The sequence below is a fragment of the Mastacembelus armatus genome, chromosome 3 (genome assembly GCF_900324485.2).
Source record: "Mastacembelus armatus chromosome 3, fMasArm1.2, whole genome shotgun sequence".
NCBI classification, from domain to species: domain Eukaryota; kingdom Metazoa; phylum Chordata; class Actinopteri; order Synbranchiformes; family Mastacembelidae; genus Mastacembelus; species Mastacembelus armatus.
The window spans coordinates 12,533,584-12,553,298 of NC_046635.1; the positions used below are offsets into that span (position 1 = coordinate 12,533,584).

At 38.4% G+C, this 19,715-nt stretch overlaps 2 protein-coding genes across 2 annotated transcripts; one reads left to right on the forward strand and one right to left on the reverse strand.

The window, feature by feature from the left end:
• Window positions 1-978: 978 nt before the first annotated feature.
• LOC113138110 (fibulin-7-like) lies at window positions 979-6,539 on the reverse strand. Its single transcript, XM_026320264.1, has 8 exons — window positions 6,471-6,539; window positions 4,165-4,324; window positions 3,905-4,075; window positions 3,194-3,319; window positions 2,142-2,321; window positions 1,921-2,058; window positions 1,578-1,713; window positions 979-1,342 (listed from the first exon to the last, which is right to left on the reverse strand). The coding sequence occupies exons 1-8, from the start codon at window positions 6,537-6,539 to the stop codon at window positions 979-981; spliced, it is 1,344 nt and encodes a 447-aa protein (XP_026176049.1).
• Window positions 6,540-8,297: 1,758 nt separating this feature from the next.
• On the forward strand, window positions 8,298-17,376 carry LOC113138273 (C-type lectin domain family 18 member A-like). Its single transcript, XM_026320594.1, has 12 exons — window positions 8,298-8,421; window positions 9,212-9,303; window positions 12,121-12,354; window positions 12,487-12,584; window positions 12,699-12,820; window positions 13,301-13,408; window positions 13,541-13,633; window positions 14,098-14,204; window positions 14,334-14,463; window positions 14,632-14,728; window positions 15,331-15,422; window positions 17,312-17,376. Exons 1-12 carry the CDS (start codon window positions 8,298-8,300, stop codon window positions 17,374-17,376), a joined length of 1,362 nt encoding a protein of 453 aa, XP_026176379.1.
• Window positions 17,377-19,715: the final 2,339 nt, after the last annotated feature.

Sequence of the window (19,715 nt, forward strand, 5' to 3'; positions counted from 1 at the left end):
TGATTGATATACATCACTTTCAAGGTGCATATGGCACGTGCATTTTGCTCTGCATACTTGTTTTGCAAATTTAAACATTAAAGTTATTCATGCAGTGTAGGAACACAGTGGATCTTTTCAGCTGCCTGCTTTTGGCTGTCTGTCTACTGAACAGCACTGCTCTGTATTGCAAGAACTGAAGTATTTCCCAAACAACCACAGCCCACATATATCACTGCTTATACCTATACTTGCTGTAAATGACTGCTCCTATGGCATATTTCAGCAAGTAAACAGCAACATTCAACCTCTACCAAACCATTCTTTCAGTATTTTATTCATATGGAAATACAAGACAATACTTTTTATGGTTTGCAGGGTGTGTTAATGGTTGTACTTGGGGCAAGAAAATTATATGATAGATGGCAGATGATAAATAAAACATAATCCCACAAAATCTTTGTACATCATGATTACATATCCAGTATATATATATAACAATGTCAGCATTGCAGACTCACAATTACAAAGCACTTTCTTTCACAGTGATCTGTCCACATATTGTCTGCATCAGCTTGTCCTTCAGCAGACTGCTTGTTTATTGTTTGCTAAATCATATCTTCCACTTTTAATCTCTTCTACTCTTAATCCTATCTTTGTGCAATAAATGTTTTATTTAAACAATGAAATACTGGTCAAGGCACTCAAACATACATCAATCAATTTTAGATTTCCATAGCTTACTACCCATCACCCTGAGAACCCCATAATATAAAACATTTATTCCAAGCAACTGTACAAAACAGGGTGTGTTCTGCCATCAGCTAAGAGTCAGTAAGTTGGGTCATACTTATTTTACTACCATTTTGAGACCTGGTTGCAGCAGCTCATTTAGCAACAGCACAAGTTATATTGCATATCCATGACTGTCATGAAAACCAAACCAGACATTTATCATACTTTAAATTCTAAGCCAGTTTCCACCTTATCCTTCTCTTCCTAGAACTCATACTGAGAAACAAACATGGTGACTTTGGTTATGTACTTCCCCAGGTGGACTCGCCTCTCTAGCTCGCTCATCTCCACCTCTGCCTCGAGAGTGGCAGGGCCCTGCACAGGGCTCACCAGCATCAGCTGACCTGTTAGACGGTCTGAACGCTGGACTGTGAAGTGGCGGCGAGCCTGCCTCCCCCCCAGCAGAGAGAACCTGAGCGTGTCACCCATCTGACGCAACGCTGACACCCTGAACATGACGCGAGGAGCTGACAGGTTAGAAACCACAGCCAAATAATGGTAGGAAAAGGAATTTGGGGCCTGAGAACATGCCTTGTTGTCCACTGGACAGGGGTTACGTTCGCAACGCCTAGAACAAAGAAAAACAAGTTAAAACTGAGCAAGATGTAGCTGAAAGAGTTCATCCAAGTATGAGAATGATGTTTAACTCTTTTATATAAAGTAGTTCTTCTGTCAGGACTTATGTATTTGCTATTGCTCATCTCAAATGAAAAGCCACTCTTATTTATAGAATAAGAGAATAGAATAGGAATAAGAATAAGAATGAACTTGACTGTGAAAAAATGAATAAGGATAATTCTTACATAGGTGACGTCTTGACATATGTAGCATTAGGAATTTTGGGGCAGTCCACACGGACACATTGGAACCCCCCATATGTGTTAATGCACATCTGGTCATTTGTGCAGTTGTTTTGTCTAGTGGCACACTCATCAATGTCTGTGAGGAAAAATCAACATTTACAAAAGTACAAAAATACCCCCATTTGGGATATTGTTCATACTGTATGAGCATTAAATACTCAGTTATTGTGAACAGATTTTGACAACAGGCGTTTTTGATGTGTTATTGTTCTGAGTTTGATCAAAAATAATATCTATACAGAAACAATTTTATGGAATATGTTTGCAGTAACAAGGTGTGCACCTCTACAACTGCGTCCGTCTTGGGTCACATCGTATCCCACTGGACAGGAACAGCGGTAGCCTCCAGCAGTGTTAACACAGGCATGCAAACACAGTCTCCCAGCCTGGCCATTATGGAATAGCTCACATTCATCTATATCTAAGGAGAACAAGACACAGCATTCTTTATGGAAGCATAAACGTGTATATCTGTTTTAGTTATGGAACAGGTATTAGTTGTACCAGTGCACGTGTTGCTGTCTCTGCCAGAGATGGTGTATCCCGGCTCACAGGTGCAGTGGGTGGTGCCCTGCACTATAGTGCAACGTGATGGTCGGACAAAGGGTCCCGTGGTGGCAGCTGGCAAGGTAGATGCAGCAGCAGCAGTAGAGGCGGCAGAGGTGTTTGTCATGGTGACAAAGACTGAATGAAAAAGATGGGAAAGAGGAAAAGTAAGCAGTTGTTGACATCCTTTTATTTCCTGCAATAATATTTTCAGTGCAGCAGCTCTGTATCTATATATCTGTATTCATTCTTGCAGTTATTAATGGACAATGTGTGACAGACATCACTGTCAATGACAATTTCCAGTGAAGAGGAGAGTGAACTGTATCAATGAACAATATGGATCTTATCAGTCAAGGCAATATTAAGCGCCAGTGTAGGCTATGTTGCTATGGCATGACCAAAAAGTCACCTTTATTGAGTGAAATAAATTATTTAGATTTTCAATCCAAAATGTAAATACTCTCAATATCTCAGTTCACATTATGAGATGAAAATGGCTCAGTACACTCCGTATTTGTGAGTCTAAAGTCATGATTGTGACCGTAATTGTACTTTGCCCTGAAGGGTATATAGTTCAGACAAGTGTCAGTGTTCATGCTGTGCACTGAGCCACACCAACTAATGGTATATGGAAATATTAAATAATAGAAACAAACATAGAGTGTCACAAACATTATCTGCCACTCAACCTATCTTGGACTTAATGCTTGTATTCAATAAAACTCACTGCTATATGTATATGGAATATGTAATACTGGCTTGTATTAGCAAGCCAGCCTAGTAGTCAGTATAATCTCCTTTAGCAGAATGGGAGGATTTTGATACTAGCCTTTAATAGTATGATCTGCCTTGTCTGTTCATGCTTATTTGTTGTCATATTATTAAAGGGTATAATGACTTTTTGCACAATCTGAGATGTCTGAAGTTTTAGTTGTTATCTAAATGTGGTGAGAAAGCTACACCTCTATGATGTGTGTGGTCTGGATATGCTGTATATTACAACCTACATGTTGGCACAGGGCTCTGACAGGTAGCGCCAGCCCAGCCTTTGGCACAGACACAAGAGAACTGGTTCACCTCATCCATACACGTCCCACCATTCAGACATGGAGATGACGCACACTCATTGATGTCTGAGGAAAGACAGAAAGGGTGATATGAGGGAACAGGGATGCTATGTTTGAACCCTGGTGGGGATTCAAGGATGTTGTAGGCAACTGAATATTTTTGATGGTTAGATGGTTAAACACTACATGACAACATGGCATATGTATTGTACATGATATAGAGTCAATAATGTAAAACAGAATCAGATCAGTTAACATCAGGGCCAGCCAAAGTTTGAAAAAACTCTGTCAGAGGACATTGAATTGGAATATCACATATCACAGCATTCAATAAGCTCTCTGAACAACAACCAAAGTCCATAAAGAGGTAATATGATCATGGGTCACTTTTGAAATTTATCTCAACAGAGACACATTGTAATATGCATGATGCACAGAAAAGAGAAATACCAACAGAGCAAGAGAGGGGCAGATTACAAAGGCGATGATGAAAGCATTGTGAAACTGATCAGAGAGACAGATAACAGAATGAGTGATGACCAGGATCAAGAAGAGAACAGACATTGGTGGGAAGATGATGAGGAGGAGGCAGTGAGGAAAGTGGCCATCCCAGTGATGCCAGGTAGGACAAGATCTGTGCTGGATCCTCACCTCGGCAGGTAGGCTGCTGGCCACTCCAGATTAGGTTTTCCTGACAAATCCTGCTCTCTGATCCCACCAGTTCATAGCCGGGGTCGCACAGAAAGTGAACCTCATGGCCAATGCTGTGTGACTTGCCAAGTTTCCTTCCATTGACGGGTGCATCCAGTTTCATGCAGGTGCCTGTTGGAAAAATGGAAGGTGATTAAAAAAGCAGCGTGACAGATACTTTAACATTTTGATAAATCAATCTCTCTAAAGGTTTTGCTTACTGTTGATGGCTTTTGATGCCTGCCTCCCTGCATTGCTCTGCAGTAGGTTTATTTTCTTCTTCAGGTTGCGCAGACTCTGCAAATAGGAGGCTTCATGGGCTGAGAGAAGTTTTTGGACTTGTTTCAGGGAGCCTTGTATTTCCTGTCTACTGGGACAGTCCTGGAACAAACAGAGACCAATTAATATCATGAAACTGCTGATTACTATTTCACCACTTCTAAGCCAATTTATATTTCACTGACAAGCTCATCTGTGGCATCATCATCATGGCAAAATCTGTTAGTTTATCAAATATGGAAATGTAGTTTTTTTCTACTGTGCTACATAATTGCAGTAAGCTGTGATTTATGTTAATACTACGTTCTTCTTAGCCTGTGGAGCTCTTGGCTGTATTGCACTATACAGTATATAGTGTTACTACATGTATATTGCACAATACAGAGCACTCATAATTTGTTTTAAAACGTCATATTAGTTTTTAAGGAATGTTTAATTTATGAATAAAGAAAAGCTACACTTTTGGCTCCTGTAAACTAAAAACAAATATTTGTCAAGATGTAAAAGAGACCACAGAGCCCCCAGGCTGGTGTGGAAACCTGAGAACATTCATGCATTCATGCCAAAACACTTTTATAACCAAAAGAACTAAAAAAAAATGAAATACTTAAAACACCTTTAACTTTAGCTGAGCCCAATATATAACCTTACAAAAGGTTATATATTGTGATCACACAATAACCTTAGTTGCTGTATCCTTAGTTAACCTTAGTCACTGTGTTGCACAGTTATAGGGGAATGGTTTAATTAAATGTATGTTAAAAAAAATGTAATCATGTTTGTAACCAAAACAGAGTCCACTGCAGTGGTGCTGCTGAAGGACTCCAATCTGTGCAGGACAGAGGTCGTGCTGTTGATGCAAAGCAGTACATGCAGTAGAGCTCACCGTATGTTTGGCAAGCATCTGCAAGCTGCTCCACTCAAAACATGATACTGTAGGTCAGTCATAAATGCAAAGCCAGACTCTGAAGGTAACCAGTTTACTTGTGATGTGGTTTTGGGTGTGACGCTGTGTGGAGCTTTAAAATTGTCATTTATTAAGTTATGTAATGGACATGTACCTGTATCATTTTAGGAAAGGGGGAAATAGCAAAAGCAAATTGACTTGCATTATGGGTAATCACTTGCGGTCTATAATGTGGTGGATTAGGGTTTAGGGGTCAGTCAGTTAGGTGTAAACACCCTCAGCATTATGATCACCTGTGTTACAGTCTTCTTTTCTATTGGTTTAAAGGGTCAGGGAGAAGCACCAGCTTTTCTATCTGTCTCTTGGCCGTCATTACTTTCCTTCATTCAGCAGTGTTATTCTCTGCCTTCTGTCCTCCCATTCATGTTTTCAGACAACCAATTAGTGTTTTTCGTCCAGCAGAAGTTATGTAAGAAAGTCAATATTTGCTGAAAACACCTTTCTGATTTGGACAGAACTGGAATTTGGAATGACTTCAGTCCGGGGTTTGGGGGCTGGTGTTTATAGAATGGTTGTCAAAGGCGTCTTTCTGCCTGTGCTAGTCGACATTTCACATGGATTCATTTTAACTGCAGGGTGATGTTACCACGATATGCAGGAGGCATATAATCATGGAGTTCAAGATTACAGAAAAGAATTTCTATTAAATCTGAAAGTTGAAAAATTGTTTAATGCTTTTAAACTTTGAAACACTGACCTGAAACTTTTAGAAACATACACTAAAATTCACACATAGAATACATATAGACATACAGTACAATATACATGCGGAAGACGTAAACCATTACATTCCTTTGGACATTTATGTTGACACTGTCTCAGTAATACGCAGAAAAATAAATACACGCACAGCTGCTATAATGTCATTCACAGACAGATGCAACTTTCCAGAAAGGTTTAGCAGATTTGCAGTAAAGTGCAGCATAGTTATATTATGTATATAGTTTTCATGAACTGGATCTACAGCCTTGTTTCTAAATCCTACATGCAAAGTTAGATTCACTCAACATTTTCTCGGTAAAAAATGTTCTTTGATATCAAGCAAGGGCACGCACAGTAGGACCTGTTGTTTACTTCAGAAGAGAGAGAGGTTTTTTTAGATTTGAGCAGTTTTTGCCTTTCAGTCAATCAATTCAGTGGATATAATAGAGCAATCTTCGTAAGCATGTGTCAAGGATTTAATCTCCTTTGACTTAAATTATGTTTTATAAGCCAAAAAATCCTGCTATGACTCAAATCTGTACATTTACTCCTTGGTCAATAACACTTTGTTGTACATACCTGTCCAAAAGTAGGATGAAACGGACAGAAACACAGCAGGATAATGACAATTGCAGCTGATACAGACATGTTTCCATGAACACAAAGCTAATATGCAGTCGATGATCGATCCCTCAGTGTGTTAAAAGTTGTAGGCACTGTAAACCTTCAGTGGGCAGCCCTCAGCATATGCAGGGGCTTCAGGTGAAAGACAGACCACAGCTGACAGTGGAAAAAACGGCTGCAGTGAAACTCTGACGAATGCTGGGTTTACACTTCAGGAGCCAATCAGGAAAAGATACTTTGCAAATAACATGACCATATTATTATCACTTTACTTAATTTGGAGTGCACTTCCTGTCTGATTTAAGTATTATTGTTTACCTTTTTACAGATAAATAGAAGAAAACTTCTCCAGATCAAAATAAAAGCATGACAAAAAACATAAAGTCTAAAACTTACTTTCTCTTCATTTTCCATTTCTCTTACTGTTCTTTACAACAGTAACATTCACAGTATATCTCATTAAATCAGGAAAAAATAATCAAATAAAATATAAACACATAAAATATTGTAACAGTGGCAACTGCCTGGTTTTCTGTATTGTCATACAACTAGTGCTGAGTTTCAGCTGACAGTCGCCCCCCTGACATTTTCCTGTAAGGTACTGCGATTTGGGAATTCATTTTCCCTTCGATGGCAATTAGTCCAGGCCCAGAGGAATCCATGCACACATGCGCCATGATTTGGTAGACTCATGAACACTGTTGTCCAGAGAGTAATGACGAGGCTGAAACTAACTGGTTTGAACTCAAGCAGGAAGGTGCTCACAGTGGTTCCTTTGGTTGTTGGTGTTACCTGAGAAATCATCTTAGTGGGTGGCTGTGACTTACTGAGCCCAGAACAGAGTGTATGCTCAGCTGTCATTTGGCTCAGTGGGGTCAGACAGTTTCTTCCTGGTGCAGCAAAATCAAAGAGATAAAAAAATAACTGGGCATCCTGGAACCTGAATCTTCATTCAGCCCACAGGCGATAGAAATGAGTGTGAGCCTACTGTTTTGTGCAACAGTCATCTCCAGACACTGAATCATCCCACAGTGTGGATCATGATTCATGCTTCCAACACTGGATCCATAAAAAAACATGTCACTATGTCCAAACAGACACCCAGACAGCTCCATCCTGTACCTCTGCACATTCAGATGTGTCTGCTCTATAAATATATATATATATATATATATATATATATATATATATATATATATATATATATATATATATATATATATGTATGTGTGTGTGTATGTATGTATATATATATATATATATATATATATATATATATATACAGAATAACAGAAGACCTGTTCAAGATTAAACAGCCAACAATAAACAGTAACTAAAATTTGCTTCACTCTGACCTGCTACATAATCAAGGATATTACAGCATTAGAAATAGAGAAATAATTACTCAAGGCACAAGAACTTACACTATCGTAGTTTATTTACATTTTGAATGCAAGACTTTAACTTTTAATATAATGTAGTATTGCTTTCGCCAAGCTGTAGTGCAACAAATTAAAAAATGAATGAATATATATATATATATATATATATATATATATATATATATATATATATATGTGTGTATGTATATCACATTATATACATAATAAAAACAATTCCCTGTCGTGTAACTGTCCTTGCGAGCATTGTGAATTGTCTTTGAATAGAGACGTGCTTTGCGCTGCTGACCGAGGTGAAAGCTGTCGAGCTGGTGAACAGAGGGAGGAGAGGAGGAGGGAGGCAGGCAGGCCACTTATGTTGGAGACACTTCAGGAATTCACGATGGAGTCCGTAACAGCTTGTCGGTGTTTGGATCTGCTTTTCGTTTTGCCTCTCCTGCTTCCATTTATCTGCGCTAATCGGATTATCACGGACGCACCGGGTCTCCACATATCCCCCACAACAGGTAACCGCATTTCACGTTGTGCGTCAGGTGCCCACGAGGGACAGCACTGGACCATGTGGTGCAGGATGAACTTCATGCATAGGATAGCATTTTTTCTTGGATTAAATTTAATTTTTAGCCTATGTGACTGGACAGAGACCCATAAAGAAATGTGTTTTATAAGTAGATTTCCATCCTTATGTTGGCAATCCACTGGCAATCCTTTAAGCTGCAGACTCAAGAGGGTTTTGATAGTTTGCCAAATCCCACTGGCAAAACACCAACAAACCAACGGCTCTGTCAGTGGCTGGTGTGCTACAGAACTGTGGCATCAGCTTAACAAAGGACCATCTTGATGTTATTTTGCCAAACTCACACCTAAATTATTATTCCAGGGGAGCTGAAGCCCTTCTCCTTAACTTTTTGGTGAAATGCACTGAGATGAAATTATTAAGTGAGTTTGATGCCTAGTAGGTCAACTAAAAGTCAAAGACAAAAGTGTTTTTATCTACTATATGTCATCAAATTAATGATTCATTTGGCATGACCTCCAAAATTAAAAATAGATTCAAAGTGAAAGGGAAATTAAATTATAAAATGTTGCCTAAAGTAACCTGAGTTTGTACAATGGTATGTGTGATGTACATTAACAGATCATTTAGTGTGACAGACTCTTATCAGCCGATGCTCCAACTTCACAGATCTTCTCTGAGATACACTCAAACATCCTGCCAGCACATTTGCATTGTGTTGCCATGGCGATGACAGTAGAGGTACTGTATATTAAATGAGCGTTTCTGTTTTCTTTCAGGGCTTGGAGTGAAGAAGCACTTGCAGATTGTTTCCCAGCACAACAGACTGCGCAGCCGTGTCAAACCCATGGCAGCTAACATGCAAAAAATGGTTTGTGGCACCTATTGTCTGGTTCTTCTGTGTGTTTTGAATTGAGTAAATGTTTTCACCTAAATGTGAGTTTAAGGCAGCTTAATATGATCTTTTTATTAGAAACTGGAGGTGGCACTGTCCACACTGCTATTACTCACATAGTATAGTATAGTCTGCCTATGCAGCACATAAGAATGATTGCCTTTTTACATATAGACTCTCCTTCCACTAGTAGAAACTATTTGCTTGCATGTCCAAATTAACCAATATGCTTTTGAGTTGGAGCAAGCATGCAGCTGTCACTTCTTAGACCAGAAATTATTCCTTTAAAAAAATTTAATCACTAAACGACATTCATAACAAAGGTTTTTAGCTGAGCTGTCTTCCTCTGTGATGTAAAATAATACTGCTAGTGCACCATTTGTTCTGCTCTGATAATGAGGCCAGTTAGACCAAAATCTGTTTGTTGTGACCAGATTTGTATGATGGTCACACAGTGAAATGACACAAAAAAATACATTTTAGATGGATAACAATAAAACTAAGCAACATTCTGTGCACAAAATCATTTTCTTGGCAGAGTGGTGAACAGAAAAAGGCTCATGGCAGTATGTTGCTGAATGTGCAGCACCTGTTAATATTAATTTTGACTTTCTAATCCCAATTTCTGCAAAACAATCTAGTGAAATCCTCTCCCTATCTTATTTCATCTATTGCTTCACTGTACAGTGCTTATCTCCACAACTGTCTTGTCTACATATGATTATGACTAAGAGGTAATGATGGATTATGAAACTCACAATGCACTAGATACCCTCTGGGCCTAATATGAGATTTGTGTCAGGGCAAATTGTCACATTGTCACAGATTACTTCCTCAAAGCCACTCTTACAGACAGAGCCCCTTTCTTTGACCGCTCTTCAGACTCTGAGAACTGTTCTCAACTGATAAGGCAGTAATGAGAAAAAAGAGGATGTATATAATCATTCAGCTTTCACAACTCTGGTATTACAGGTAATTTCCCTGTGAAAACCCTCAGAGGAAGCTTTGCCAGGCTGAAGAGGAATATTAAAGAGTTTTACTGATAAACGTTAAAAGGCTCAAGGCTCTGGCTGTGTTTGTGAATATCTGAATAAGGATTTCTTTTCATACAGAAACGAAGCAGTAAGCATGGCAGTGAGATTTTGTTGAAGTGATTATAATATAGTCCTTTAGGCTTTACTTTCAGGGTGAGATAAAATACCAATATTTTAGGAATAAATGATGCTCCTCCTGTTCTCAGCCAATGCCCTGTCTGCAGATTTTCTTTGTGTTCTTGAAGCTAAGAAGTATTATAAGGTCACATCAGCGCTCTCAGAGGAAGAAACTGAAGTTATTTACTTTTGATATGTAAATTAGGACCTCAGTTTGTGAGATTTTATCTTATTAATCTCTCAGAACTTCCCAGAGCTAAGAACTAAAAAAAGTAGATTTGTAAAATATGTACCTTGTTAATTTATTTAGTGCCATAATATAGAAGTTGTGGATGGAGTCATAAAGAAACACAAAACAGAATACAAACACATACATCTTCCATGCTCTTAGTAAGACATTCAAATCCCACAGTTGCTATAACATGAATGAAATGTCTTAAATGAAATGTTGAACTGTTGACTTTAGCTGCCTGACATCACACGATGATCAAACTCTACACTATACAGTCACACTTTTTATCCCTATCTAACAAGTTCTAACTGAACAAAATATTTAGATATTTTTAAGAGATTTATTTTTGTTCCTTTTTAAATATGTGCATAGACAATGACCAGAAAGATGAAAATAGCCAGCCAATAGCAACAGGAAACTGAAGCTTTTCTTAGAACAAAGCAACCTGTCAGAGTGTGGAAACTGCTTCATGTTAATGGAAAAGAAAGTCTAATCTATCAGAACACCTAAAACTTGACCTAAGGGGGCACTCTAGTGCTTTTTTATTGCACCATAAATTTGTGATATTTACAAGAGACAAATTAAAAATCCTCGTCCTAGTCCAGAAACACTGGACCCTACATTGTCTATAATGCAACTAGTAGTGTTATGCCGTTTACTCCTCCGTGATAAATACCCATTCCTTTAAACACCATGCCTCCAGATTATAGCACACGCTTCCTGTTACATGGTCTCTAAGCCCCAGCAGAGATAACAGTAATGACATCAGTAGGGTATCATCCAGTCTTAATCCACATCTTCAAGAACAATATGACTTCTATTTCGGATTTACGGTCCAGACCCAAGGTTAACAGAGGCCCCAAAATATTTTGATTTATAAATGAATTGATGATGAAACATTTTCACTTTTTAATATTTAATGTAAATACAAATTAATTTCATATAGAGCAATTATCCACTGCCTTTATATGTACCCGTTTTCAAAAAGAGATTAATAGGTTTGGAATATCTATTGGACATCTGCTAGATTTGTGGGCTTCTGTGAAACATGAGGCAGATGACAGATGACCTGTGTCAATTTAATTAGAATATTAATGGGCAAATCTGACAGTACATGATAGATGTAATCGGGACACAAACTGACAAAAAGAAAATGAATTGGGATTTGTTGGATACCAGCACAGAAGACTACAGAGAAGGAGTGGAAAAGCCTACATTTTAAATGAATTAAAACACACACACAAAGAGAAAAGCTTAAGCTCACACAGTACACAGTAACATAGCATTAACCTCTGTTGATAAGTGTGCTGGTCAGCAGTTGACCTTCCCTTAATCCATCTAAGATAGGCTACAGCCAAAGAAAAGTAATGTAGAAGTGTTACTAAATAATGCAATTGTCCTTATCCATAGGAGTGGAATGAGAAGTTGGCCTTAGTTGCAAAAGAGAAGGCTGCCTCCTGTCACACAGACCCCTCCCCTAAACACTCCTCAACTTTCAGTCACATTGGCTGGAACATACATCTTTCTCCATATGGTGTCACTTCATATTCTGATGTCATTGATGGCTGGTTTGAGGAGGGAAAAGATTTTCTCTACATGAGTGGGAAATGCAAAGAGAATGCCACCTGCCAGCACTACACACAGGTATTCACAAGTAAATACTAGGTGCACAAATGTTTACATGAAAACCTACATTTACAGACACTTATATTCACATTTTTACTTCCTTCTTAAAAGTGCTGATCTAGTGCATCTAACCCTGGTGTTGTTGTGTAGCTAGTATGGGCCACTTCAAGTCATGTGGGCTGTGCCACTCAGCTGTGTCTGAGAGAAGGAGACTTCCAGGAGATGTTCGTCTGTGCATATTACCCTGGGTAACAATTACACACTTTTCTCCCAAAAATGAAAACGTGAAAGCCATTGAACATTAAGATGTTTTTAACCCAACTGCTACTACTTGAGTTAGTCAAGCATTTGTATTGCTGCAGGGGTAACTGGGAGGTGAATGGTTGGATGGTGATTCCTTATAGGTCGGGACTGTATTGTTCTCTCTGCACTTCTTCCATGTCTGGTTGTTTGAGGCTGTGGGACCATGTAGGTGGATTATGTGGTAAGACAGTTTATATATACAGCACATATATACAGTATAGATTGCTGCAGAAGCAAATTTTGCTGTTATTGGAGACTGGGTGATGTTTTTGATTTAAAATAAATCATTAGCACATTCCACTAGAATTAGCCATTAAAACCTTGAACTATAAATGCTTGTCATATCATTTTTAAAGGAGGTCTGCATTCACTAGACTGCAAGTGAAGGACTGAAAGACTTTTAATTTTGTGCTACGATGACTACTATCATCAATGTCATGTTTAACTATAGCAAAGAAAATGAAGTCCAGTTTCACAAGGATGACAGATGTGCACGTTATACTTCTCGTGAAAAATTGCTGAATGTTTCTATCTTCTAGTTTTATGCTCTGCTGCTGATCATTTGAAATTAAGTATTCTTTAAGAATTCTGTATTTTCCTATAACTTGGACTACAGCTCTGCTGCAGGGTGTTCGTGTTGTGAGCTTTCTTTTTTTATCAGAGATTCCAAGGAACCCATGTCGTATGAGCTGTGGTCAGCATGGCCAGCTTAATACCTCATCCTGCAAATGCAACTGTGACCAGGGCTTCACCGGACGCTTCTGCCAGGGTACCAGTCACTATTATCAAGTGTAGCTGGACAAGATCATATACAAATTCAGATCAGGCTTCATTATACTTTCTGTATCTTAATGTTTTAATATTAAACAGGCAGATTTCACAGTAAGTTTCTGATTTTCAGTACAGTGCAGTGTGCAATGTGTACATGGCCGTTTCAAAGAAGAAGAATGCTCTTGCCTGTGTGATGTTGGCTATGGTGGTGCTGAGTGTGCAGGTGAATGTTCTTTCCTATATGCTTTTTCATATACCTCTGAAATGTGTACTGTATAAACTGAAAAAATGAATTGGGTTCCTGCTACATTCTGCATTTGTCTTGATGGATGCTAAATCTGTTGACATGTTGAAAATGTAATGAAAGCCCCAGGATAGTGAGTGGTTGATGGGATGCCAAAGACCATTAATAGGGTTATACAATTCATAACATATATCAAGTATAAGAGGTACAGTTGTACACCTGGAATTAATGGTTTAAATTGTTCTGTTTCTATGCATTCATATCTTTTGGCTCACAAAGTAACAAAATTCAGCCCTGAAAATATTTCTGTGAATTTCATCTAAATTTACAACAGTAAAGCTACAGTAAAGTAACGTGTGTATTAATTGAACCTGAGTCTTCATGGATAACCATTAGTGTTATTAATTATGTTCAGCATATTTTGGCGTCTTGTGTCCCAACAGAGAAATTGCAGTTCCCCTTCCATAGCTGTGATGCTATTATAGATGGAGATTGCTTCATGGTATCTTCTGAAGCTGACAGCTACTATGGAGCCAAAAGTCACTGTCAGGTAAGAACCAGGTGTGCGTTGCCTACTGAGATAGTGAGAGAAGTCCTATAGCCCTAGTGTATCCTATACTAAATCATCAAAAACTGTCATTCTTTTCTCAGCATGGCATTTTTCTGTTTAAACTACCAGGACAGAGGGGGTATTCTAGCTCAGATACACAATCAGAAGGTTCAGGACATCCTGGCTTTTTATCTCAGTCAGCTGGAGACCAGCAATGAGGTCACCAATACCGACTTTGAAACACGAAACTTCTGGATTGGTACAATATTTCATTTTGTTCATCTAAATAAATGCTGAAATATCATAATGTTCTCTAACACAGAACAGCGCTATGAGATTAGGTTGCAGACTGTGCTGTCATTTTGACCAGATGTACTACCAGGTGGAGATGCTGCACAGATAAAATAGCAATGTTTTTGCTCCACAGGTTTGACGTATAAGCCTCTGAAAGACTCATTTCGCTGGGACACAGGAGAGATTCCTAGATTCAGCAGCTTTGCCTTTGGGCAACCTGACAACCAAGGGTAAGAGACACATTTACTAGCAGATATTATCTACGGCAGAATACATCATAAACAGACGGCTGAGTGCAATAGAGCTAAACAAACAAACAAATACCTAACACATACTGAATGAAACAGCAAATGTATTTCTCTGTTGGAGCTTCAGGCTTTTTTAAAATCTGTATTATGTCTGTAATTCATGGAAATTTCATATCAAATAATATAATTTGTTTTCATCTCTGAAATTAAATTCAGCTTTGAAATTGCATTGAACATGACATTATCCACGAAAACAATTTTAGAAATGGAATGAACAGGAAGGAGGTTGATGTGAGCTGATCTGCATTGTCTTCTCCTGACCACTAGATGTCTCTCTTTTTCTCTTTGTCACACTATCTATCTATCTATCTATCTATCTATCTATCTATCTATCTATCTATCTATCTATCTATCTATCTATCTATCTATCTATCTATCTATCTATCTATCTATCTATCTATCTATCTATCTATCTAATCTATGACTTATTTTTTAAATGTATGTTAAAATTTCTAACCAGACTGGCACCTGCCTTTTGAAGCCCTGTGTGTACAGTTACTTATTTTGTCTGTATCTCTGTTCAGTTTTGGAAACTGCATTGAGCTCCAGGCATCAAGTGCTTTCAACTGGAATGACCAACGCTGTAAAACACGCAATCGATACATTTGCCAGTATGGTAAGGCTTCTTCTGGGAGAGGTTGGGTCAAAGTGTGGGTGGGACACACACTCAGACATACTGTACTGTTCTGATCACCTACTGTGACTGGTAGGTAGGTATTCAGAGAAGTTAAGACTTACCATTTTGGCCCAAAACCAAACCAAAATAGGTGATCACTGATAGTAATGGTCTTCTTTTTTCACATTTGCATACATGGTTGACTTCTTTAACTGCATCAACATGTCTGTAGCTGATTTATGTGGCAGACTGGCCTGTCCTTTCAAATATTCCCACAAACCTGACATCCTCTTGTCTGTCCATTACCAATTGCTTTGATGCAGAAAACCACCAGGATCTTGAGTTTCATGACGAAACAGAGCTGTCTCTCCCAAGGCCCCATGGCCCTCCGATCAGCTATTAAAACAGAATTCAGTGCAGGGCATGTGTGTGAGCTGTTTTATGACAAAAAAGTAGTCGACATATTCTTTGTATGATTTGTGGTGAGGTTGGTTATGGGACATTTTGGGGAATAGAAGAAGCCTATCCTCCAATATGGTTGAATGTGTTTGTGAAGCAACTTCTGCAGCTTGTTTAATATCAGGCCATTTTTTTACCGCTGTGGGTCAGAAAATACACTCACTGAAGAATCAGAGCATAGGCATGACTTATTATACCTATTAGCAAACAACTGTCTGCCCATGTGGGATGTGTAGCATCATCCCACATGGACATGATCTTTCCTTTCCATTTAATATTTGTACTTTATACTGGTCTTTAGAAATATTACTGTCATCTATATCTCTGTTAATGATAATCAGTGCAAGGCGAAGTGTGTACATTAATGATGTGAACACATACACATTTAAGCATTGCATTCAGTGCAAATCCTTGGCAGTCAGTGCTCACCATCAAGAGCCTTTGAACGATCAATGCATGTCAACTTCTCAAAGGTACACAGTGTTTAGCCACTGATCGTGAAGAATGACATGGCAGCAGATGTTCAGTTTTGTCCACTTGAGTGTGTCTTTGCAAGTGGCTAGTGTGTAATGGGTATTGATCACTCATAGCTGAATGCGTGATCTGCTCCGAATGGGGTCAGATGAAATGTTTACAGCCTCGTTTTTGGAGCCCTCGAAATGTTTCCCTTGTTGTCATTTGGGCGTGTGTAAAACAACGCTAGAAGATCACAATCAAGAGAGGGCTTGAGGGTTGGATTATATTAGCAGTAGTTCAACTATAAAAATACCTAAGTTATTATAAAACCTAGTGGTATATATTTGTGAATATTCTTCAGTCAATCCTTTTTTCATTCTTTTGTTTTTGAGAGGAAGGGTGGAATATATAAATTCAGCTCATTGTGAGCATGCAGAGCCCTTCATCCCATTGGAGTAATTCCTAGCTTTCATTACTCTGTTGTATTAATTGGTAATGGAATGATAAGTGGATATCATACAGCCTGAGGCACACACTAGGTTGTGCTTCCTCTGATGAATGTCTGTGCATGTGTGCACTGTGCTTGGCATTACTCACACTATGGGGACTAAAATCTGTTTACACACCCACACTGTGGTCCTTGCCTTTCTCAGGCAAGGGTTAAGTTGAGACCAGGTTAAGGGTTTGGGTAAGGAAAGTAATGTTTACATTGGGCTTACCTATTTAAAATGTAAAGTGCCAACATATGCATTTGAATGAATCAACAGTCTGCTTTGTCATGTTACACATTATAACCAGCTTCTTTACATTCACATTTTAGTAGAATTCATGAATGTCATAGTTACTGGGGGTTTATGACACAAACCAAGTTTCTGACACCTCACTATTTGTTCCTTGTTTACAGTGTTTGTGTTTATTGTGGTTCAATTTTGTATTGTTTCCATAATTTGTGTGTTTTTATGTGTATTTCACAGCCGCAGAGCACATTGCCCATTGGGAAGATGGCGATACGTTACATGTTGGTTGGTACATATGGTAGTGTTGTTGGCATATGGTTTATCCATTCTTGTACCTGGATCATGTTTGAATGTTTAATGCAAATGTTTTCTTATTAAACAGCTGTGTGTAAGCTTAGAGAGCCATTGTTTATGCTTTGTATTTATCAAATGAGTGAGCAGCTTCATTTCAAATGAAAAGGTTGCCAGTTGATTCTCATACATACATGATTCTCTGTTCTCTGGTATCTCTTACATTTTAATGTGACCTGGCCTACTATCATCAAGGATGCTTCACTTCGCTTAATGCTACTTGGAAGAGTTAAACAAAAGAGAATGCTTCTTACACTTAGGAGGGCCATATTAAGCAACAAATGATTGACCCACTCATATGTGCACTCATATATGTAATCAAATATGTGGATTATTAGTAATAGTAATAGGGCCAGCATGGCGATGCAGTGGTTAGCACTGTTGCCTCACAGCAAGAAGGTTCTAGGTTCAGCCCTGTAGTCTTTCTGTATGGAGTTTGCATGTTCTCGATGTGTCTCTGGGGGCTCCAGGTATTCCAGTTTCTTCCCACACTCCAAAGACATACAGGTTGGGGTTAGGTCAATTGGTGGCTCTAAATTACCCATAGGTGTGAATGTGAGTGTGAGTGTTTATATGTCTCTATATGTCAGTCCTGTGATAGAATGGTGATCTGTCCAGGGTGTACCTCAACTCTCATGCAGTGTCAGCTAGTCCACTATGACCCTGGATATTCCAGCGTAAGTGGTAAAGAAAATGGATGGATGGATAGTAGTAGTAATTTGTCACTAAATGTAGGATTTGTTTTCAGTTTTTTTTAGAGCAGACAATTCTAAAGCACAGATTATGCAAAAGATGAATAATGAAAGGAACTATACATAATTTCTATTTTATGTTGTTAGCAATTTAAGCCAAGAGGGTGGGGGCCCGTATCCCTGTCCACCACTTTAGTTCAGATTAAAATATCAACTAAGATTGCCATGAAATTTTGTACAAAGCTATATGATTTCTCGAGCATGAATCCTGACTGACTTTGGTGATTCCATGACTTTTTGTTTAGTGAGACCAAGAAGTTGACAATCTCCCTTTTCCACCACCATGAGGGTGCATACTCTTAGGGTTATTTAGCACACTCAACCTGAGTCACTTTCAGAAACAACAAAAGTTGAATGCACTTTAGGCCATCTATGGTATGACCTAGAAAATACTCCTTTAACCCTTAAATACTAATGTAACTCAAAAAAGCCTAGAAAATGTAAAAATCAGAATGAAAGGAGCAGTTATTACAGGAAATGTTAATTAAAATATATTATACAGCTTTAGTTTTAATGTGACCTGATTTCTCTTTGATTCCTTCTAATTTAAATTTTGGAAGCTAACAGCATACATCAAAACTTTAAGATTATTTACAGACTTCAGTTGCGCAAGTAAGGATATGGCATCAGTTTAAGCATTGGGTCTTGTATTCTATTTTAAAATGGGCTTAGAAAGGAAAAGTTGGGTGACCAAAGCACATATAAAAGCAAAAGTACAAACATTAAGAACAAACACAAAAATACATACAAGAGTGAAAGCACAAACATTATGGGGGACATGCTCTTTCACTCTTGTATAAACTTTCGTATTTGCGTCATTTCTCTTACTGTTTGTGCTTTCTCTCATATATACTTTGTCCTTAAGGACCAGTGTTGTAAGTACATGGTGACTGATCTTAAAAAAACAGATATGATTGCAGATTTTTTAAATCAAAAAACATATCTTTGGAATTAAAAACCTGGCCCAGGTAATTAAGGAAAACTTTAGAAGGAAAATTCTGGTTGGAAGACAGACTGAATATATGTGAATGTGCTGAAGGTTTTAGTAATGCCTCTATCAAGATTATGAAACCTTGTTCCTCATGTGGTTTACTATGTCAGAAACACATACTTACCAATGAAATTCCTGGGACGCATCAGGTATGTTGAGGATGACCTGAGTCTAAGGGTAAATCCAACCTATAGGGAGAGTCACCTGACCTATGTCAGAATAACACATGTCAAATCAACAGATTCCTCAAAGCATTTATATGTTTTGTGTGCAGGTTTCTGATTTGCACTGACTCATGACTCTGGCTCAGCCAGCAACAAAACTGGATCTGTCCGCGCATACAGGCCACAAGTCAATAATCAGAGAGTACAGGGGAGGAGGTTATAACAGTAAAATGTTCATAAAATCCATCCATCCATTTTCTATACTTGCTTATTCCTTAACCAGGGTCACGGGGATCTGCTGGAGCCTATCCCAGCTCTCTTTCGGATGGAAGGCAGGGGTACACCCTGGACAGGTCTGTTCATAAAATGAAAACGTTTTATAT

Coding starts and splice junctions, on each gene's coding strand:
- LOC113138110 (XM_026320264.1), bottom strand. CDS start 6,539: ATGTCTGTATCAGCTGCAATTGTCATTATCCTGCTGTGTTTCTGTCCG. Junction 2,322..3,193: donor TCAGAGCCCTGTGCCAACAT/GTAGGTTGTAAT, acceptor TTTTTCATTCAG/TCTTTGTCACCATGACAAAC. Junction 2,059..2,141: donor AGACAGCAACACGTGCACTG/GTACAACTAATA, acceptor TGTTCTCCTTAG/ATATAGATGAATGTGAGCTA.
- LOC113138273 (XM_026320594.1), top strand. CDS start 8,298: ATGGAGTCCGTAACAGCTTGTCGGTGTTTGGATCTGCTTTTCGTTTTG. Junction 14,205..14,333: donor GAGCCAAAAGTCACTGTCAG/GTAAGAACCAGG, acceptor TTAAACTACCAG/GACAGAGGGGGTATTCTAGC. Junction 14,464..14,631: donor AACACGAAACTTCTGGATTG/GTACAATATTTC, acceptor TTTGCTCCACAG/GTTTGACGTATAAGCCTCTG.